The sequence below is a fragment of the Aptenodytes forsteri genome, unplaced genomic scaffold (genome assembly GCF_000699145.1).
Source record: "Aptenodytes forsteri isolate BGI_AS27 unplaced genomic scaffold, ASM69914v1 Scaffold55, whole genome shotgun sequence".
In the NCBI taxonomy this organism is placed as follows: Eukaryota; Metazoa; Chordata; class Aves; order Sphenisciformes; family Spheniscidae; genus Aptenodytes; species Aptenodytes forsteri.
In genome coordinates, this window is record NW_008796063.1 from 9,817,369 (window position 1) to 9,837,155 (window position 19,787).

The window sequence follows — 19,787 nt, forward strand, 5'->3', positions numbered from 1 at the left end:
GTTTTTTTTTTTTTTTTTTCTTTTTTTTTTTGCACTGGTTGCTGGAGGTTTGGGGATGGAGCCACGTGGGGGGTGTCGGGGAAACGCTCAGAGGGGTAGAAAACGTTTGGCTGGACACTTGTGCCAAGGGACCTTGAGCTGTAGTGTGCCAAGCCAAAGGCTACCTAACCTTGCATTTTAATAGTCCTAGGCGAGTTTCCCCTGCTCTGGGACCAGGCAGCTTTAATAAACAGGTTGCTTTTACAGTACGAGGTCAAAAGAGGTGTGGGTCCCTGGAGGACCCAGGACACGGGTCACCCTCCGAAGGGAGGGCAGACTGTAATGGGACCTGCTGTGCAAAATGTTAATAGAAGAGTCTCTTAAATAAGTAGAAGAAAACACGATCACGAACGAGTCCTCCCTCTCTGGGCAGCACTTCTGAATTAAGGAGTTGGCGAGCGTTTTGCCAGCTGATCTCACAGGCCACTGGGTTTTGCTGGACTCTAACCAGCCTCCCCCAATGATGCTTTCCAGCTTTTAATGAGATCGGAGGTTACCCCAACCTGGAAGAGGCCTATTTAAAAGCCATGCCGTCCAAGATTGTTCCCAACACTACCTGCCACCTGCCCAGAGCGGATGCAATGCACCTCTTCCGAGACCCAGTCTCTGGAGATCTGCCCTGGACCGGGATGACTTTCGGGCTGTCTGTCATGGCCACGTGGTACTGGTGCACCGACCAGGTAAATGTAAACAAGATTCCCCTGCCCCATGTAACATGGCGTTGCCTGGGTTCCAGGCACGCTCTACTACCGCTCTCGCCCTGGAAGTCCACCTTCGTCAGCGCCTAGTGGTCCTTCTGGCCGGTGGTCTCGGGGGGCTTCTTTTTGGAGTCAATAGAAGCACCCGGGGCTCCCGCAACTCTGTTCTTGAGGTGCTTGGACTGGGACAGTTTGGAGAGCGGGATGCCGAGGGGTGTCCTCATCTCCTCGGTTGTCTTCTGGCTTTCCGGCAGGGAGGTTAAGCGTTTGCTTGATACTCTGGGGTTGCTTGGTGAGAGGTGGCCAGGCTGCGTGGGCTTGCTGGGGCTGAAGGCTTTGCTCTGCCAGTAGGGCTGGCTGCCTGCAATGGTCTTTTTGGGTTTGGCTCCATCCCCTCTGTATTTGGTGGCCCCGGGGGGTTTCTCATGCGTCGGGGAGCAGGAGACCTCCTTGCCTTGTTCTCTGCCTGCGAGGTTCCTGGGTCGGTAGCGGTAGATGTGCGTCCCCTGTTTATTAAAGAGCAGAGAAAGAGATGAGCTACTGCTGTTGTAAGGATGCTGTTCCCCTGCAAGGACACCCCTTCACATGTCTGTGCCACGGACTTGGTCCTCATGGACAAATCCCTCTGCCACTTGGTGTACTCCCTTGCCCAAATTCTTCTGAGATCGGTGGCAGCTCAAAACTGCCTCAAGTCTTAATCAGAGGAGCGATGGTTTCTTGCTCTGGCAACGCACTGTCCTGCACATCGCAGCATCTCAGCAGTCACTTCCCAAGCAGCCCCGGCAGCCTGGAGGCTGTCCCGAGCCACGTCACTGCTGCCTGGAGATCCAGGACCAAGGACACCAGCAGCATCTCAGTGCCTTCTCTCCGGCAGCAGCCTGAACACCTGTCTTAATCACCTCAGCGCTCATTTCGGGCCCAAAGAGCATTCAGTCACCCAGACCCAACCTGTGGGATTAGGTGGCTACCAAGATTAGATGAAAGGATGGAGGGCTGGGAGAGGAGGTGGGATCAGGAGACAACAGTGAGCTGCAACACCATTGCGGGGGTGGCTCTGCTTAGCTAGGTTGAGAGATGCATTTGGATCGGGTCTGAGCACCATTAATCTTAATTCTGGACTGGGTAAGGCCTTAACGCATGGCTGTGGTCACCAGATATTTATCTTTCTCTTTGGGTGTGTCTGTGCCGCAATCTGGAGGTGTGATTGCACCCCGTGCAGACGTACCTGGGCGAGATTGGATCTAGTTGAGGGCAGGTGCTGATGGCAGGACGAGCTGAGGCTGGGAGGCTGCAGAGCCGGCTGCACCGACCTGCCCTGCCTCTGCTGCGACCCCTGCCGTGCCGCCAGCACTGCGTCTCCGCCGTGCTGTTGGCATTGTCTCGGTGTTCAGTCATTTAGTCCGAAAAGCCCAACGGCCTCTCTGGTCCTCAGGCAGACACCTCCTGCTCTGACCAGGAGGGCTGCATTGAAGCAGTAATGCTAGGTTGATTTAACTATATTGCTTAAAATCAGTGCTAAGGTCTGAGATGCCTTCAGGTGGGGAGGACTAAGGGTGATTTAACTCCTTTCTCTTCAAGGTCATCATGTGCCTGATGTGGTGCACGTGGTGACTGAGCCAGGTGGTGGGTCCTGTGGCTCCTGACGTGCTCTGGCTCGTGGGCAGAAGTTAAACTACAGCTTCCCCGAGCAACCCACCCCAGGAACCGGCACCTGGTCCCTCCTGCCCACCATGGCATGAGCCAGTGCTTGCTCTGGAGCAGCCAAATCCTGCTGGGTGCTGAGCGCTTCTCTGTAAGCCCTTGGGGAGAGTCTGGGCTCTTTTAAACTCAGCATTTCCTATGGATGTTGCCTATTTAAGAGAGATTGCCTCAAAGCCCAAGGGCTAGCTGTATCGTGGATGGACATGGCTTGGCCAGAGCTTTGAGGTGTGATGGTTTGAGCGGTGTTGGAGTTATGGTTGGAGGAGGCTGGACTCGGTGTCCCTTTTATTGTGGGCACTCTTTGGGGAGGAGATTGAATAGAAGGGGCGAAAGGGGAGAGGGTGGTGGTGGGGAATGGCGGATACTGGCAGGAGGACGCGCTGCTGTCGTTGCACTGGGCTTTTGTGGCGCTACGGCATAACACCAACGTGTTGCTGGTCTGGAGAGAAACCCAGCCCGTGGGTTGGGTACACATCTACGCTGTGTTTGGGCCCGATGCCCAATGGCTCCAGCGTTTGGGGATGCTTGGGATGCAGTTTGGCAAGGAGGAGGCTGATGTGGACTAGGAGGTGTTGGGGGCTGCTCAGCCATCCAGCCTGGCTCTCCCACAGGTCATCGTCCAGCGGTCGCTCTCTGCCAAGAGCCTGAGTCACGCCAAGGCAGGCTCCATCTTGGCCAGCTACCTGAAGATGCTGCCCTTGTTCGTTATCATCATGCCGGGGATGATCAGCAGGGTCCTGTACCCAGGTAAGGGCCCCGCCATGCAGACGCGGAGCTGGCAGGATGGGTATTTTGCCTGTCGCTAAGCGGTGAATGGGAGGGGGGTTTGTCTGGAAACCTCTGCTCTGCACAGACCTGGGGGTTCTGCAGGAGGGAGAGGGACAGGAGAGGACCTGAGTGTCCCCGGCGATCTCCTTGTGCCTGCTGTGCATCAGCCAACGCTACTCTCCTCTATTAGCCGTGCAGCTGGGTGTGAACGGGGTTGCATGTATTTAGGCAAGGCAATGCTCCAGGGATAACTTGGGTGCTGTGTTCTTAATGTTTGCCCTGAGCGAGCCTCCGCCTGCATTTTGGGCCACAATGGGCTACGGGCCAGCACATAAGAAACGTGGACCCAGAATAAAAATGTTTGGTGGGAGTTGATGGTGATTCCTGTCGGATTTGAGGTTTCTAGAGAGTTAATCAAGGATTGCTTTGGTTTATTATTTTTACACATGGGAGAAACTATTCTCTGCACGTTTCCATCAGCTGAGTGCTGGCTTTCCTAGCCCTGATGGCATGTCAATTATCCAGCTTTCATCAAAGGGCCAGAACAAGTTATTGCAGGAACACCAACGTACCTGGCCACTCTGAGCAAGGTGACACCCGAGACCTGGGTCACAGAGCATTGAAGGGCTCGGTGCTCCTTGCCCTGCACGGCTCCGCAGGGTGCGAGGGGATATTTGATGTGCGAGGAGTAAAGCCCTGCTCTGAGCTCCGTGTCACTGGCTGGGAAGGGAGAAGCGAGTGGACTCTGGGCTAGCAAATTTAATTCCCTATAAACACAGATTAGATGCTCAGCTGGGGTAACCTCAGGTGGTTTCAGTGATTTCAGCTGCTGATTTAGCCCTGGGGGTTTGAATGCCCCGAAAACAGTGGGTGGGGAGCCTTGAGAAACCAAAACGCTTGGTAGTAGTGCAAGAGGCTGCAGCGCTTGGGTGGAAATAAGGGATTGACCCTGCGATCCCCCTGCCTGGGTGGGGTGATGCTCCTGCCACAGCGGGGATGCTGGTGTGCACCTCGTGGGGTGACAAGGTCTGGCATCACTCGTGGGTCAGCCACGAAGCTGCTGACTGCAACGCTCGCCCACAGAGGTTGCCGTCCCTGTTTCTCCGCTGTCTTGCTCTGCCTAATTATGTGTCCGAGTGCTTTTACTTTGATGCTAATCACCTTTGCAAGGAGCTAGAAAGCAAGCCTGAGAAGGACACGCCTGCATACACAGTCTGTTCCTGGCTGGGCATGGTGCCACTGCTGGTGGGCTCTGGGATGGACAGCCGTGCCCGGAGCCGCTGGGCTCCATCCCACAGCCCGATGCTATGGGATAATCTTTAATTCCCAAAAACCTCCCCTTTACCAGCCATTCCCGTTGCACTCCCAGACACCAAGAGCTGTGGCATGGCCCCCGCCTTCCCGACCAAGAGCACCTCTTGGGTGATTCCTACCATCGCCACGTGTAGGGCGTTACTCTCCCATATGGGAAGTCTGATCTCAGCATGTAGGACGCGACACCAAAGCTAGGGATGATACCACGCCTTGGCTGAGCTGGCTGGGTCACCTCCAGGTTTGCAACCTTTGTAGGGTGGAGAAACATAGGGAAGGTTATAGCAAAAAGTCCTACCTGCGCGGCACTGCTGGGGTAGGAGCTGTTGCCATCCAGGATGGTGCGGGGCAGCACACACCTAATCTCCACGGCGTTGCTCCTCCTCTTTGTCACGTCCTCCACACGGACATGCTTTAGGGACGGGAGGCTCCCCAGGGGGCTGACGAAGGTGCCCCGGCTGATGTGAGGGTCACTGAGCTTCCTCTGCATGGGAAGAATCTCCCCGTTGTGGGTGACGTCCGAGTTGGTTCGCCGGAGAGGCCCGTAGCGATCCCTCACCTCGAAGTACTCATCTGAGATGGAGGAGGCATTGGAGCGGTGGTAGCTGTGGTCAGCAGAGCTGCTGGAGTAGCTCTCCTGGTCACTGAGAGTGATGTACTCCTCTTCCTCCTCCTCCTCCTCCTCTTCTCCCAGCCCGTTGTGGGCACAGGGAGGCCCTCTGTCCTCCTGTGGCCCTGCCACTGGCCAGTCTGGCTGGGGACGGCAGGGCTCCTCCTCCCTTCTCCCAGCCCGTTGTGGGCACAGGGAGGCCCTCTGTCCTCCTGTGGCCCTGCCACTGGCCAGTCTGGCTGGAGACGGCAGGTCTCCATTGAAGCTCTGTTGGGGTTCTCCTCTGGTTCCTGCTTCGCACCCGCCTGGTCAGCTGACGGTGGTTTTGTGTCACCCTCTGGGGCAGTGCCGCTGTCACTGGGCGTAATGACTTTGGTAACAAGGACACCAACGGGAATGGTCCTTGGCTTTGGAACCGGGGGCTTGATGTTCTCCAATGTCTCCTCCGGCGGCTTCAAGTGGTGGCCCAACGGTGAAGCGGCAAATGTTCCTGCTTGCTTTGTTGTCCAGCTGGTGCCTTCGATGGGGCTGATAGCGGGGGCTGCAGGAGCTTCCATGGGGGACTGTGGGGCCTGTCTTTGGCAGGGGGACACCAGAGGTGGCTCTTGGTCTGAGTTTTTCTTGGTGTCCATCTCCCTGTTCTTCATCATCTGCCGGTGCTGGGCACTGGCCTGGGAGATGTCGCAGACTTTGATGCGGTTCATCTGCGAGAGCTTCACGTTCTTTATCTTGGGGTCAATAATGTTGATGTAACCCAAGACTTCGCTCCCAGGCTCGGGGTCAGGCTCGACCCAGGTGGGCAGATAGTCAAACATGTTGGCTTTCTCCAGATTCAGGAGGCCGGGGTGGACGAGGAGGGAGAGGTCTGCCATGTCGCCGTGCCTGTCGCCCGCCTGGCCCTCGGGCAGGGCTTTGCCTTTGTTGTCTGTCTTCTGGTTTTTGTCCTGGTTCTCGGAGGAAGTCTTGCTGATCTGGTCGGCGCTCTTGGCCTTCACCAAGGCGTATTTAGGGTTTATCAGCTTCTTCACCACGGCATTGGCGGGGGTCACTGGCACGACGGAGGGCAGCGTTACGGGCTCAGGTTCGGGCTCTTTGCCCATGGAGATGGACTTGAGGCTCACCCCCTTGGACATGAGGTAGAGCTCCTGGAACTGCTTGTCAAACGCCTCCACTACTTGGCCCGAGAGGACTGTGATGACGTTTCGGTCCGTCCTCGCTGCAGACCAGGTGAAGCTGGAACAGAAATGCATTGGAAACTGTCTGAGTGCTCGCTGGTAAATAACACGCCTCTCCCCAGCCCTGGCTTTCCCCGGGGGTTTGATGGTGCTAGTAGGGACATGATCTTGCTGTAAACATTAAGATCGAAGAAAAAGCTCTCATCCCAAATTGGAATGAAGGGTTGAAGTCTTGAGCACACTGGAACTTGAAGTGAAAATATAAGGTATTTGCTGTGGGCCAGTTAGTTTTTCACTTTAGCGTTAGTCACTTTTCCTTTCTCAGTTTGGGTTGGTTAAGAGAAGTGACTCATAAATGGATGTGTTTTTTGTTGTGGCCAGAAAGTAGGAAATGTTTCAGTTCCATGTTTATGAAACTTGTCTTTTAGAGCTGAAAAGCTTATTGAGACTGAGCTATTTCTACCAAAGCAAGTTTTCACTTGTGCAAATTGGAATAGACTTTGGGTAGGAAATGTTTAACTGGAAAAGCTGAGGTCAATGTGAGAGCTAGGACTGGCTGTGCTTTGGTGCTTTTGTCCTTCCTTGTGCTCGTCACGTCCACTGGCAGAAGCACATGGCGTATCCCACCACCTCCGAGAAGGAGAGGTGTCCTAGTCCTGGCTGTGGGGTGGTGGGGGCCCCTTGGGTCCCACTCCAAATCTCAGGCTGGCCTTGCAAAATCATCTCCCAGGGGGAGTGAGTCTGGGACGGGGTCCTGGGGCCAAGGCCGAGCAGGGACCAGGACTTGGACCACGCTGGTCCACGTCGGTCCTTTGACCAACACCTCTATGGGGTGGGCAAGAGGAGATACCACTGATTACCTGTAGGATCCACACATGGCCCGGTCCCCATCCACAAACATGAACTTCTGGGCCAAAGCCCCTTTGAACTTGGTGGCCGAGCGCGTGAAAAACTCTGTCCCCCCCGTGCTCCGGATTCGCAGGTTCTGCAAAGCAAAGGCAGAGGCATGAGCAGGAGCAGGAGCAAAGGGCTGGTCTTCAGAGCATCATTCACCCCCTCCCGCTGATGCCCCTGCGGATGCTCTACAGCCCCTCCAAGGAGTGGGAAATGCTCTTCGTGGCCGGCTCAGAGGCGGCCACGGTGATGGGAAGATAAAATAACTTGCCCTGGGCCACGCAGCAAACCATGGACTCGGCTTCAAGAATTTCCTGTTTTGCCCATGTGTCAGGCAGTGTTTTCTACCTCTTATTGGAATAATCTCCCCAGGGAGTGGTGGATTCCCCAACTTTGGACACTTCTAAGATTCGGCTGGACAGGGTGCGGGGCCATCTTGTCTAGACCGTGCTTTTGCCAAGAAAGGTTGGACCAGATGATCCTTGAGGTCCCTTCCAACCTGGTATTCTATGATTCTCTTGAACTCGGTGCTGCCTGCATCTGTGGGTGAGCAGCGTGTGATATTGCTGCCAAACACTTTCCATCTCCTGCAATCTATGCAAATGCTACCATGGGAGAGGTGATTCTTCACTTCCTCCCCAGCAGGAGATGTACAAGGAAGGGTTTTTAGGGGGAGGTGGTGACCCCGGGACAGTGCACGTGGACCTGATGGCAGCGGGCTTGTCCTCCACCAGGTTTCCCCCTTGCTGTGGTCCTAAATCTGAGCATCTAGCCCTGTTTTTAAGGGGGGGGGGGAACCCCACAGTGGGGCAACATCTTTTCACCCTCGGGAAATGAAACGTGGGGACATGGGCCAAAATGGCACATCCCACAGCGTGTGCCTGCGGAGGTGGCCAGGGAGCGGAGCATCCCCCCGCCAGGGAGCCCGGGCGCGGAGGGGCAGCCCCGGCTATGAAGAAATGTTTTTTATCTTCAGTCTGGTTCATGCCTCTGTGCTTTTCTCTGGAGGGCACCAGCACATTTTTGCAGCTGAGCAGATAGCATCTTTCACTGCAAATGGTCTCCCTTGGGTGGGGAGAAAATATTTTCTTATGAAAGCATCTGCATTCCTCCTGTTCCTGCTGGGATGTTGGTAATGCCATTGCTAAAGGCACCGTGTCGTCACTAGGTCGTGCCCTCCATGGTTGTTTTTTTTTTTGTTCTTGTTTTTTTTTAAAAGCTTTAAAAAAAGAAAAAAGAAAAAAAAAGGCACCAAAAGTATTTGTCCTCCCCACCTCCAGCCTTCCTCATCTGCTTCCCTGGGGTCTTCTCTCTCCCTGTAGACCACCCAGCACAGCCCTAAGCCTGGGTGCGAGCCGAGCTCAGGCACTGCTGGTCCCTGCTCTCGCATGCCTGGCAGGAGGGACGGTGATTCAACGCTGTTTTTAGCATGATGCAAAAGCAAAGCCTTTTCCTGACCGGGTTTCCAGGGAAGTTTTACGCACTGAGTAGAGAAGTTTGGGGGGTTTTTTTGGTGCGTTTGATTTTTTTTTTTTTCCCTAGCGTTTGCCTTTTTGCCTGGTGTGGCTGGGGGGAAACCGGTGCTGAGCACCCCAGCGCCCGGCAGCGGGCAGAACTAGGGGTGCTGGGGGCTGGCTGGCAAGCAGGTTGGGGTGGCAATTCCTGTCCCTGTCCTGTGTTGTCCCTACACACGGGGCAGCCGAGAGAGCAGCCCGGGGTACACACCGGCCGGCTGCTTGGGTGACGCTTGCACCCAAGGCTGAGCCCTCTGCCCATCGCCAGCCTGGGCGTCCCCAGCTCGCGGCTCTCCCAGGGCGTAGGTCTCTCCCGCTCGGACCCGAACCTTTGCACAAAGGCACAAAGCAGCCATGGGTTTTTTCTCAGGTAACACCCAGGGGAACAAAGCTCCCCAGAAGGAAGGTGCCGGTTACCTTTCCCTTCCTCCTCGCTCCTGGCATATTGCTGCTGTTAAGTAAGATCTGTTTATTCAATCTCTCTTAAGACGAGCGCGCAGCAAGCGAGCGCCCAGCGCGATGGCCAACTGCCGAGCCCGGGACGGGGTGAATCACTCCCCAGGCACTCGCCATTGCTCAACGAAGTGACTGCCTTGCCCAAGCTGGCTTGCTAATTGCGAAGCGTGGAAGGCACCGAGATAACGACATACATTTCGTTAGCATCTCCTGGCTTGTGAAGCAGCTCCCAGACACTGCCCTAGTTTCCTCACAGCCTCCTGCCCTGCTGCATCCCGTGCCAGCAAATTGGCTGCAATATGTGGCAAATCCCAACTTCTAGACATTTGCCGAGCTCTGCAGATGTTCTCCTGCTTTTCCAGTCCTGCCACCAGGTTGCTAATGCATTAAAACACCGGCGTGCGTCAGCTCTGGCTTTTCTGGTCTCGGAGCAGCAGCAGTCTGCAGGATAGCAGACTCTCCGAGGAGTTTGGATGTGGGTAAAAGCTCAGCTGAGTCTGCTTTAATTGTTGTGAGCAGCAATTAAGCAGGGCTGGCAGGCTTGGAGGGTGGGGAAGGCGTGAGGCTCGGCCGGAGCAGCAATTAAGCAGGGCTGGCCGGGCTCGGAGGGTGGGGAAGGCGTGAGGCTCGGCCGGCTGGTGCTTTCGGCTCCCTGGGGTGGGGGTCCCCGAGCCCCCCTCCCCGCATCCCGGCCCTGCTCATCCCAGCACATCCAGCCCAGCGTGAGGGTGTCGTGACTCCTACGTGTTCCTGCTCAGCTGGGGGTTCGCCCTCACCATAAGCAAATTTGGCGAGCTTGCCTGGGCATAGGCCTCCCCGCCGGCCGTTTGGCAGCCAGCACGCACGGCTGGGTGACGTCAGGCACAGAGACATCGCCTTTCTGCCAAGCAACAGGCGAGGCTGAGCAACTTGCAGCCGGCGGATGAAGTACAGCCAGGAGAAGGGTGTCTGCAAGCCCCAAGGTGAAACTGCCGGGCTGCTCCGGCATGTTTGCATCCGATGCTGGTGATGGGAGCGTTGTACCCAGCGAAGAGCCCGGGACTCTCTCCTGTGGCTGGAGCAAGGGTCCCTGCTCCCGCTGCCGCTCTTGGGGCTGATATAACCCCCTGCCCTCTCCTCTGCCCCTTTGTCTTCCTCCACCTTTGCATGAGCACCGTGCAAGGTGATTTTCTCTGCACCCCCTGCACGCACAGGGATGTATAAGGGGTTTGGGGCGCTTTGGGCTGGGAACCGAGCCCCTGCGCTGCCAGGCATCCCCTGCGCTGCTTTACCTTCTCTCGTTTCAACCAGGATTCGTGCACCGGAGCAACGTCATGCGCAGCTGCCAGCACCTCGGGGCCTGGGTGAACGTGGCATGTGCAGGCAGATCTGTCCCGCTGGTGTGCTGCCAGCCGGGGCCGGCGTCACAGCTGCCCGGTGCGGGCGAGAGTGGTGAGGGCATCCTTGGCAGCTCCCAAGGCCGCGGGCAGCGTGGGTGCCTCCCTGCTCCGCTCCCGGCCCCGTTGCTGGGGCAGAGGCTCCAGAAAAGGGGAAAATCGAGTTTTTTAATTCCGGCCTCTGACTTGTGGGAAAGCCTGAAAGTGCGAGAACTGGCTGGGGGGTTGCTCCTGCCGGTCCTGCCCCTGGGGCAGGAGCAGGCATGGGGCTGGCGACAGCAGGGATCCAACCCTGGCAGAGGATCCTTCCTCTCACGCCTTCTCTCTTGCTGACTTGTTCACCGGGAGGAACTGAGCACGTCGGTTTGCCCTGGGCTTTGCAGTGCCCTGCTTGAGTCGTACCCACTCTCGTGGGGCTGCAGCTCCCTGAACACCCCTCTGCCCCAAAGCCAGCTCTGGCTGGGTACCAGCAGCCCCCTGGGCTTTCTGCATCCAGCTTTGCTGGGTGGGAATCCGTGTCCCCATCTCTCATCCGTTCCCCTCCATCCTCCTGCTCCTGGATTTGGGCATCACCTTCAGCTTTGGCTACAGGAAAAATGGACTAAACTCACCTGGCGCTGCCCAAAGCTTGGGGGTTGTGATCCCCCCAAGACAGGAGGGAGCAGGGCTGATAGCTCTGATTATCTCCCTGCGTTGGAGGAGGTCACCCGGCCCCAGACCCTTCAGGCCATCCCTACCTTCAAGTGTCCCGCGTGCATCTGGGCTCGCTCGCACATCTGAAGGAAGTGCTTCACGTTGGTCTCATCCAAAATGATGTAGACTCCCACTTTCCTCTTGAAGCCCGCGTCCAGGAGGTCCTTGAAGATGTCTACATCGGTGAACATGTCCATGACCACCGCGATGACCTGGAGAGGGAAGAAGAGAGATGACTCTGGGTAGCATGGCCGGGTGACAACCCCAAGATGTAGCTGGCGCTTGGGCGAGAGCCGAAGCAACGTGCTCTTTCTCTAGGAGGTTGGGATTAGGTGTGGGGGAGCCCAGGCTCCACCGGCTCCAGCCAGCCCGACGGCGGCAAGCAGGAGCCCTCAGTCCCATTCCTCTGCTGTCACTACGGGAGGTTTGGTCTCCGGTGGTGGCCTGTAGCATAATATACTTGTGAAAAATTGATTTCTGAGGAGCCCTCTCCCATTCCTCTGCTGTCACTACGGGAGGTTTGGTCTCCGGTGGTGGCCTGTAGCATAATATACTTGTGAAAAATTGATTTCTGAGGGTGAATCTAACTTTCTTGCCTTTAACAAACATCACAAATTTCAAAGAAGTCCAATTTTTGGCTGAAAAGTTTGGCGTCCCTTTGCTATTGGCCCCATCGTGGGGAGAACCAGAAGGGGAAACCTGTGACACAATGATGTGTCTGTCTGTCCGAGGGCACGTTGCATGGGGTGGAGTCCCACCCGCTGTCTCTGGGGATCTCGTGCATGCTTGTGTTGAGGGAAACAGTATAAAAAATAGCTAAAAGTGACTCTAAGCTTGGTAGAAAGTCTCTGGATACCCCTGAGGCGCATTCAGGAGCTGCAATGACTTTTAATATCTTTTAAAAAATAGGCCTGGGTGCGAGCTGACGAGGTTGCTTGAAAGCAGCCGGGAGTCTGCAGCTCCCAGCGCCTGTGACCGGCTGCTGTTCCAAGTCCAGGCTGCTGCTAGCAGCGATGTGGTTGGGTTCAAGATCAGCTCTCCACCGTGAGGCCAGAGCAGAGCACCGGGGGCGGGTGGCGTTTCTGTCATTGGCGCTGCTGATGTCTCTCTCGGTCTCGCTGGCTGGCCCTTGCGTGGCTGGGAGCCCTCCGGGTGCTCGGGGTGCTGCTTCTGCTGCGCAACCCCCCTGCGAGCATCCCTCCTTCCTCCCAGGCTGTACAAAAGTGGAGCAGAGCCGGGACGACGGTGCCACCGCCCCATGCAGTGACAGTAGGGTTTGGCACACGGCAGCGTCGCCGTTCTTTGCACGCTGGAGCTGCCTTTGTACCCAGGGCGTTTGCTGCCGTGGGGAGTCCCGCATCCAGCCGTGCTGGGATTTTGCTGGGATAGCTTCCTAAGCACCAAAGTTCATTCCACGCCCATAGATTTTGCCTTCCTGGAGATGGCATCATCCATGACACAGCGGTGAGCAGCAACGGTGCAGCACGAGACATGTGCAGGCAAAGGGGCTGGAGGCAGCTGCCTGCAGCCCAGCCGAGCATCTTAGTACAATCCCCGGGGTAGCAACAGGGCAGACCGCGTCTGCCTGCCCTCATCCCGCACGGGGTGGTGACAGCCATGCAGGGAAGTGGCTTGTCATCGGGGCACTCGTGCGTCGTCGTCCCATGCTCGGAAATCCATCGGTGCCCCCATCTCTGCAGCTGTTTTGGAAGGTGCCCTGGGCTGGGGGGAGATGGGTGATGGCTCCGAGCCCCTGCACCTCTCGGCTCTTCGCCCTTCCAGGAGGGCTCCACTGGCTGCAGCATGTGGCCGAGCCAGGGAGTACACCGGCATGGGAGGGTGCACACTGTGGGGTGACACAGGGAGACCCTGGGATGCTCCTCCCTTGAGAGGGAAGGGATCGGGATGGTGCTGGGGGCTTGTACACTCAGGCACATCCAGTCCAGGGCTCTCAAAGCACCAAGCTGCCTTTTAATTAATTTTGTGCCACAGGAGGTGGAGAGCTCTAATTAAGAGGATGATGGTGCTTTGTGACACTGCCGGCTCTTCCCTTCCTTTTCTGCAGGCGATGGGGTGAGGAGCAAGGCTGTGTGGGGAGCCCCAGCCCACGCCGCCTCCGATGCCGCCCCGACCTCTCCAATCGCAGCCACGCATGAGTGTTTCGAGAGGTGCCAGTGAGCTGAGTGAGGGGGGACGTTACGGCTCTGCCACTCGATTTTAACTGCATTCCCGTTTATCCTCACCCGAGAGCCTCTCAACAGGCTTTGTCATGAAAGGATAAATCCTCACTCCCTCATGCACCCGTGCATGTGTTTTGCATGTCCTTGTTGTGCTGGTGGGGAAACTGAGGCAGAAAAGCGGGTGCCCACTTTGCATGGGCTGCCCAGTGAGGGCTGCGCTCGTCTCACCAATGATGTAAAGTGGGAGAGGTTCAGAGCTACTCTTAAAGCTCAGGGCTTGGCTTTTCCATTTACAGCAAGTAATTGGGGAGGAGCTGTGCTGTCTGCTGCGAGTCCTGGGTGAGGGACGCCTGAGGTGGGACGGCGTCTCCCTGGCTCGAGGAGGTGGGTTTGGTGGCAGATGCTTTGCTCCTGTCTCTGACACTGATGCTCCCTGTGGCCGTGGTCATGTCACTTTGCCTGCACGCTGCATTTCCTCCGGGGGAAGTTGAGGGCTTATAAAATGGGGATGAGAATAGTATTGGCCTTCATTTTGGGAGAAAAAGGGCATTTTTCCACTCCGGTCCCAGCATTCCCAAGGCCTTGGCTCGCTGCTATGGCTCTGAAGACAGGAAGGTGCTTTGCAGGGACGTGAGCAGGGCACGGTGACATCCCCCATCCCAAGCACCGCTCACGTGGAGATGGCGAGCAGGCAGCGCAACGCAGGCAGTTGCCCAGGGCAGCTGGCTCGGGCAGCGGGGAGGCAGCCCTACTCTCACCCGCTTGTCCACGTTTTCAGCCCGATTCCTCCTGCTTGGCTGGTGCATCCTGTCGCCGCTCAGCGCTTCTGCTTCCCTCCCTGCCGCATCTTGCCTGCAGGACAGGCTTGGACTTGGTTTGTCACCGTGTTCTCACGCCAGCGTGCCAACACGCTGCCCTGGCACGAAATGGGCCCAGAGAGTGAGGACAGCACTGGCAGCGCTCCCAATACAGTGACTGTCCAGGGACCGCAGGGGCGAAATCTGCTGCTGGGCTGCCCGCGCTTGAACCTTGGCTGGGACTGGTTGGGTCTATGCCAAACCCAGGTACAGGGTTTAATCTGCAAAGAATGGAGGGTCTGTCTGCTCCGGAGAAGTGAAATCCTGTGTGCTATTTGCTTCCCAGCCTGGGGAATGAGAGTTTCTGGAGCAAGCCGTGCCGTCCTGCTGCGGGGAGTGAGCTTGGCACCCTTGTCCCCATCACCTCTACCAGGGCAGCGCTCAGTGCCCCGCGTGCTCGGTGCCGGGGAGGTCCCCGGCAGCAGGAGAGCTGCACCTCTTCCCAAAGCCTCTTTGCTGCTGCGTCGTGCCAGGAAGCTTTGCCATCCCTTTGCCATTCACCTGGAGGGTGCGGAGAAGACCAGCCCCAAATCTACAGCCAGATGCTCCCAGCGCCCAAGCGGGTGACGCTTTTCTTCCCAGGATCCCAGGAGCTGCCAGGATCCATTGGATGCAGCAGATGTGCGGGTGCCGGGTCCCAACACTCCGAGGAGTGGCGAGCATCGCATCCCCTTGGACACTGGGCAAATGACGTTGGGATCCTTCTGAACGGCTTTGATGAGCACATAAACTGCAGGATCATGTTTTATAGAGGAAATTATGGCTCTTTATTAGCTCACTCTGAATCATCAGATAATGACTTTTGGGGCACACCATGTGGGCATTTAATAAATTAGGCAGGCACCAAGGGCACAATTAGAGGAAGCGTGTTGGGATGAGGGAGAGGTGGGACAAGTAACATTAACAATTGCTCCCCCCTGTCGACCCTTTCATCCAGGAACGGCAGAAGGTTTTGTAAACAGTAATTAATAGGGCCTCCCAACCTTTGCTGGAAGTTGCTCAGGGTAATTATATCACCACAATCCCAACCTGGAACCTCAAATGCAGAGAGGAGGACAGACTCGCTGCTGGCTCTGGTGGCTTTTGGCCAAGGTCAGTGTTTTCAGCCTGCTCTGGTTTCTGGTCAGATAGAGCCAAAATCTAGAGAAGAAGAGAGGAGGGAGATCTTCCTCCCTACCCATCCTGTGAGCTTTGCAGCCCGAGGGGATCCACATCGAGGGAGAGACGGCCATGTCACAGCTGGAACTGGTGAAGGTCTCCAGGGTGAAGCCCGGTGGTGCACCACATCCCTGACCACCTCGTTTGTTGGCCACAGAGATGGGGATTTGCTGGGAGAGCAGGGACGTGGCCACAGGATCCTGCCTCTCTTCTCTCCCATTTATTCCCAGAAAGAGGAGGGAATCATTTGCATCCCCCGCTCCAGCTCACCTGGGTTTGCCTCTCTGCAGAGCAAAGCAGAGCCTCTGAAACTCAGCAGCGTTTGGCCTCGTTCCTGCCAGCAAGTAGGTTCACCTGCACCATCAAAGGGGCCTCAAACCTCAGCTCTTGGCTCCCTCGCCCCAGCTCTGAGCTGCTGTGAGCCTACCCAGCGTCAGCATTGCTCATGTCGGCTCTGAACTTTCCTCGGCCAGGCTGTCTGTTGGGTGAACTTTGCTCTGCTGGCCACGAGACAGCAACCCACGTGGTGGTGTTTGGTATTTGGCATCTGAGAGCATTTCGGACCAAGTATCTTTGACAGCGGCTGGAGCAAGGGTCATCCTCTGGGATGCAATACTGAAGCTCTCCCAAGCCCGTGCTCCTTCGCAGGCGGATGAAGAGCGCTGCCATTGCCCAGCGGGATGGGACAATTCGGCAGGGATCTCCGCAGGGTGGCCCAAGGGACGCTGCAGGAAGGACGGGGCATGTGGCCAGCCTACGTGACATCTGATGGAGCGGCAGCCGGACCGTCCCTCTGTCCGCTCTCGGCTTCCTCAGCCAAACCCTTTCACCTCTGAGCTGCCGTGAAGACCTTAAGCCTTGGCTGAAATCTCCGGGTGCAGAGGAGGGTGGTCTAGCCCAGTGTCCCCACGCTTAGGAGCACCCACACCAGCGGTCACCTGGGCTCAGCTGCGTGATAGCAGGTTCAGCTGCAGTAACTGTGGTCCTCGTATATGGGGTGGGAGACCTCTGGAAGAACCCCACTTGTCAGACCCTGTAACTCCTGCCATCCCCAGGCCCTGCAGACTGCAGGTTTGAAGCACTGTGCCCATCTCTATGTTTCCTGGGGGGGCCACAGGCTCCAAGCAGGCTCCTGCGTGTCACCAGTGGTGTCACCACGTCTCATCCCACCAGCGGGCACCAACTGAACCAGGAGGCAGAGCCCAGCCCCGCGCGTGGGCCATCAAGGTACCGGTGACAAGCGCGGCAGCATCAACCGCCGCCACGTCCCTGCGGCTTGGAGAGGCTCCAAGGAGAGGTGGGGATGGTGCAGGCAGCAGGGCCTGGCAGCTGCCTGACTCAACCGCCTGGCTCTGCTGAGCAGGAGGAGGGTGGTAGGATGACTCAGGAGATACCGTTTGCGTGGGGGTAGGCGGGAAGCGGTGAGTAGGCAAAGCCAGGCAGGAGCTGCAAGCCCGAGTGAGGCACAGTCGGAAAGACCCAAAGATGAGACATTATTTGTAGTGAGGGTGTTCTCCCCATTCTCCATCCCATGGGACCTCAGCCCTCCCTTCCCTTTGCCCTCGCTGCAAAGCCCTTTGGCGGGGAAAACGTCGCAGGTAAGGACAGGTCACCTCGACTTTTGCAAGGTGACAGTGGCCAGAGATGGCTCCCGTCCGCAGCAGGGCAGCTCCGATCCCCCGCATCAGCCTGCCCTGTGAGCCGGCTGGCTCGGACGCGTTGGGAGATCAGTTTTCCTGCCTGAGCCGGGGCTCTTCGTGCTCAGAGCCCCGGCCCTCTGGTCCTGGAGAGGCTCTGATGGCTGCGTGCCACCAGGCTTCCCTCTCTCCTGCCAGGGTCTGTGAACCCCAGCACTGTCCCTGGTCCCAGCATGGGGGTCCCCAGAGCCAGGTGGACCCAATGCATCCCAGCCTGTCTCCCCCTGCTCCGCAGCCACCTGGACAGAGTCTCCCTGTTTTCCTGCTGGAGCATCCCTGGGGTTGGGATGCTCCTCCCTCGGAGCTGGATTTCTCAAGGGAGCAAGACGCAGAGCTAAAAGGGCTTCAACCACCAGCACCACGAAACCAGCAGGTACCGACCCCTCCTGCACTTCCCAGCTGGAACTGGGTCACTGGGAAACACCAGCAACCTCTGCCCACCACCACTGGCCTTCAACACACACCATCATCTCCCTCCTTCCCTGGTCCTCCTGCCCATGACACCACCGCTCATCCGCCCCAACTCCCTGCTCCTCGGTTTGACGCCACAGGGAGGACAAGTCTCAACCAAAATCCCAACCCCAAAGAGGGTGAGCTGCCGTTAGCTGTGCTACCCCTTGGCATCTCCCCAGCCTTGTCCTGCACATCAGCTCATCGTTTTCCTCCTAAAGCCAGGATGAGGCCAGCTTGGAGCATCGTGGCAATCTCAGGCCAAGCTTGACCCTCATATACGTCAGCGCCAGACCAGCGGCTTTGTCTGCTTTGCCCCAGGGCTGAGTTTGGCTCCTCCGGTTCCTGCGTGTTGCCACATGCAGTCACACAGGGCTCTGGGAATAACGATCGCGGGGTGCCTGGGACTGAGGGCTCGCAGCTGGGAAGCAGCTCAACCCATTTTTCTCGCTGGTGGTTTTCCCCACAGCCCCGTAGGGACGCCGGGATTAACGATGCTGCCGTACGGATCATGGGAAGGGTCGCGTTGCTCCCAGGTGGTGTTGGACCAGGCTAACAGCATCTTCAGCAAAATCTGATCCCCAAATATTGATTACACTGAATGAACGTGGAAAAACCCCAACGCTTGACCCCGATGCCTTTGCTTGGGCAGAGTTCCCTGCAGGATGGGGATTACCTGGCTGAGCAGGACTTGAGGATCTACCCTCGGCAGAACAGCCCGGGGCAAATCCTGCCCCGTCCCCGCGGCGCACCTCACCTTCTGAGCCTGGCAGATCATCTTCCGCACCACCTCCTTGACGTGCACTTGCCCCTCGATGGGTGGCTGCATGTAGACGGTGGCGCGGGTGACCCCGCGGTAGGCGACGGTCTCGGGCCAGCCGAGGTCCAGCTGGGGGATGGAGCGGTCGGACCTCTGGGGCCAGTACTCCAGGGAGGGGGCCACATCCTGCTCATCCCCTTGGCTGTTGTGATCGCCTTCGCTCTCCCCCACGCTGCTGCTGTGGCGTGGGATGTACTCGGAGCCGGGGTCGTACGTCTCCAACGTGTCCAGGATCTTCTTTAGCTCCAGCTCGGAGAGGAAGTCCCTGATGTTCTCCTTCTTCAGGACCTCATAGAAGGCGTCAGGGCCACGGGAGGCCAGTGCCTCCAGGGCCAGGCGTTGCTCCTCGCTGTAGAAGAACTCGGGCTTGGACTCACTGGACCTCCAGTTGACGTGGCTGTCGTCCAGGCACTGCACCTGGGAGAAAGCCATGGTGACCACGCACGCCGGTACCCTCTCCGAAGGGAGCTCTGTACGCCCAGCGAGCGCCTGATGTCGACAATAAATAAGGAATTAATTATTCCCCAGTCTTTAAATACACTATTTGCTTTGCTTCGCCCTCCCCGGCTCAATGCGCAGCTGGGGAAACGTGCTGTTCCCTTCTCCGCCGGCTCCTGCCACGCCGGAGCTCTTCGCCGCCGGGGAGGAGGATTTGGTTTCTTGTTTGCTCCTGGCTCTGCGCAGCGAGCGGGCTCCAGGCAAGGGAAACCTGGAGCTTCCCACGGCCGGGGCTGTGCGACGGGGCAGAGACGGCCCCGGGTGCACATGCACCGTCGGGAAGGTCCTCTACCTCCGGGTCCACGCTCTTCTCATCCTCTGCCCTTTCAAGACAACGATAATACCGGGTAAAATAAAAAGTGGAAAACAAACAAACAAACAAAAAAAGGCTTAATAGAGGGCAGAGAAAAGCAGGATTTCTCAGACCAAACGCCGTCCCTGGTTATCGTTCCTGGAGAACTGGGTCAGCCGGTGGGTTTTGCGGCAGCGAACGTCTCCGTCAGCCTCTCGTGCATCGCCCTAGCTGGCAGGTCGATTATTTCGGGCTCCTGCCAGCGTGCAGCGCTGGGCCCGGACAGGTAACAGCAAGAAGTGAAAAGAGGAAAAGCAAAAGAGTGATTCATGGCTCCGCCCTGCCCCACCTGCAGTCACATGCTGCCTTCACACATTCCCGGCCCTGCCCGCACATTAACTCTTTCGGCTGATGCTGTCCTCACACCTCTGCCCGGCCCGAGAGTCCCCCAGGACCCTGCGGGTGCGGGAGGTCGGTGGGCGGCTGGGGAGGGGTTTGGGTGTTTGTCGGTGTGTCGGGGTAAGTCAATATTTTCCAGGAAAGCAGCTCTGCCTCATGGTTAACCCCTCTCCCCGGCTGGTAAGTCAATATTTAATATTT

At 57.4% G+C, this 19,787-nt stretch overlaps 1 protein-coding gene across 1 annotated transcript; it reads right to left on the bottom strand.

Moving 5' to 3' along the window:
- Positions 1 to 823: 823 nt before the first annotated feature.
- Positions 824 to 18,829, bottom strand: FAM83G (family with sequence similarity 83 member G). Its single transcript, XM_009286460.1, has 6 exons — positions 18,335 to 18,829; positions 11,280 to 11,447; positions 7,163 to 7,287; positions 5,280 to 6,360; positions 4,816 to 5,199; positions 824 to 1,243 (listed from the first exon to the last, which is right to left on the bottom strand). The coding sequence occupies exons 1-6, from the start codon at positions 18,827 to 18,829 to the stop codon at positions 824 to 826; spliced, it is 2,673 nt and encodes an 890-aa protein (XP_009284735.1).
- Between the last annotated feature and the right edge of the window lie 958 nt (positions 18,830 to 19,787).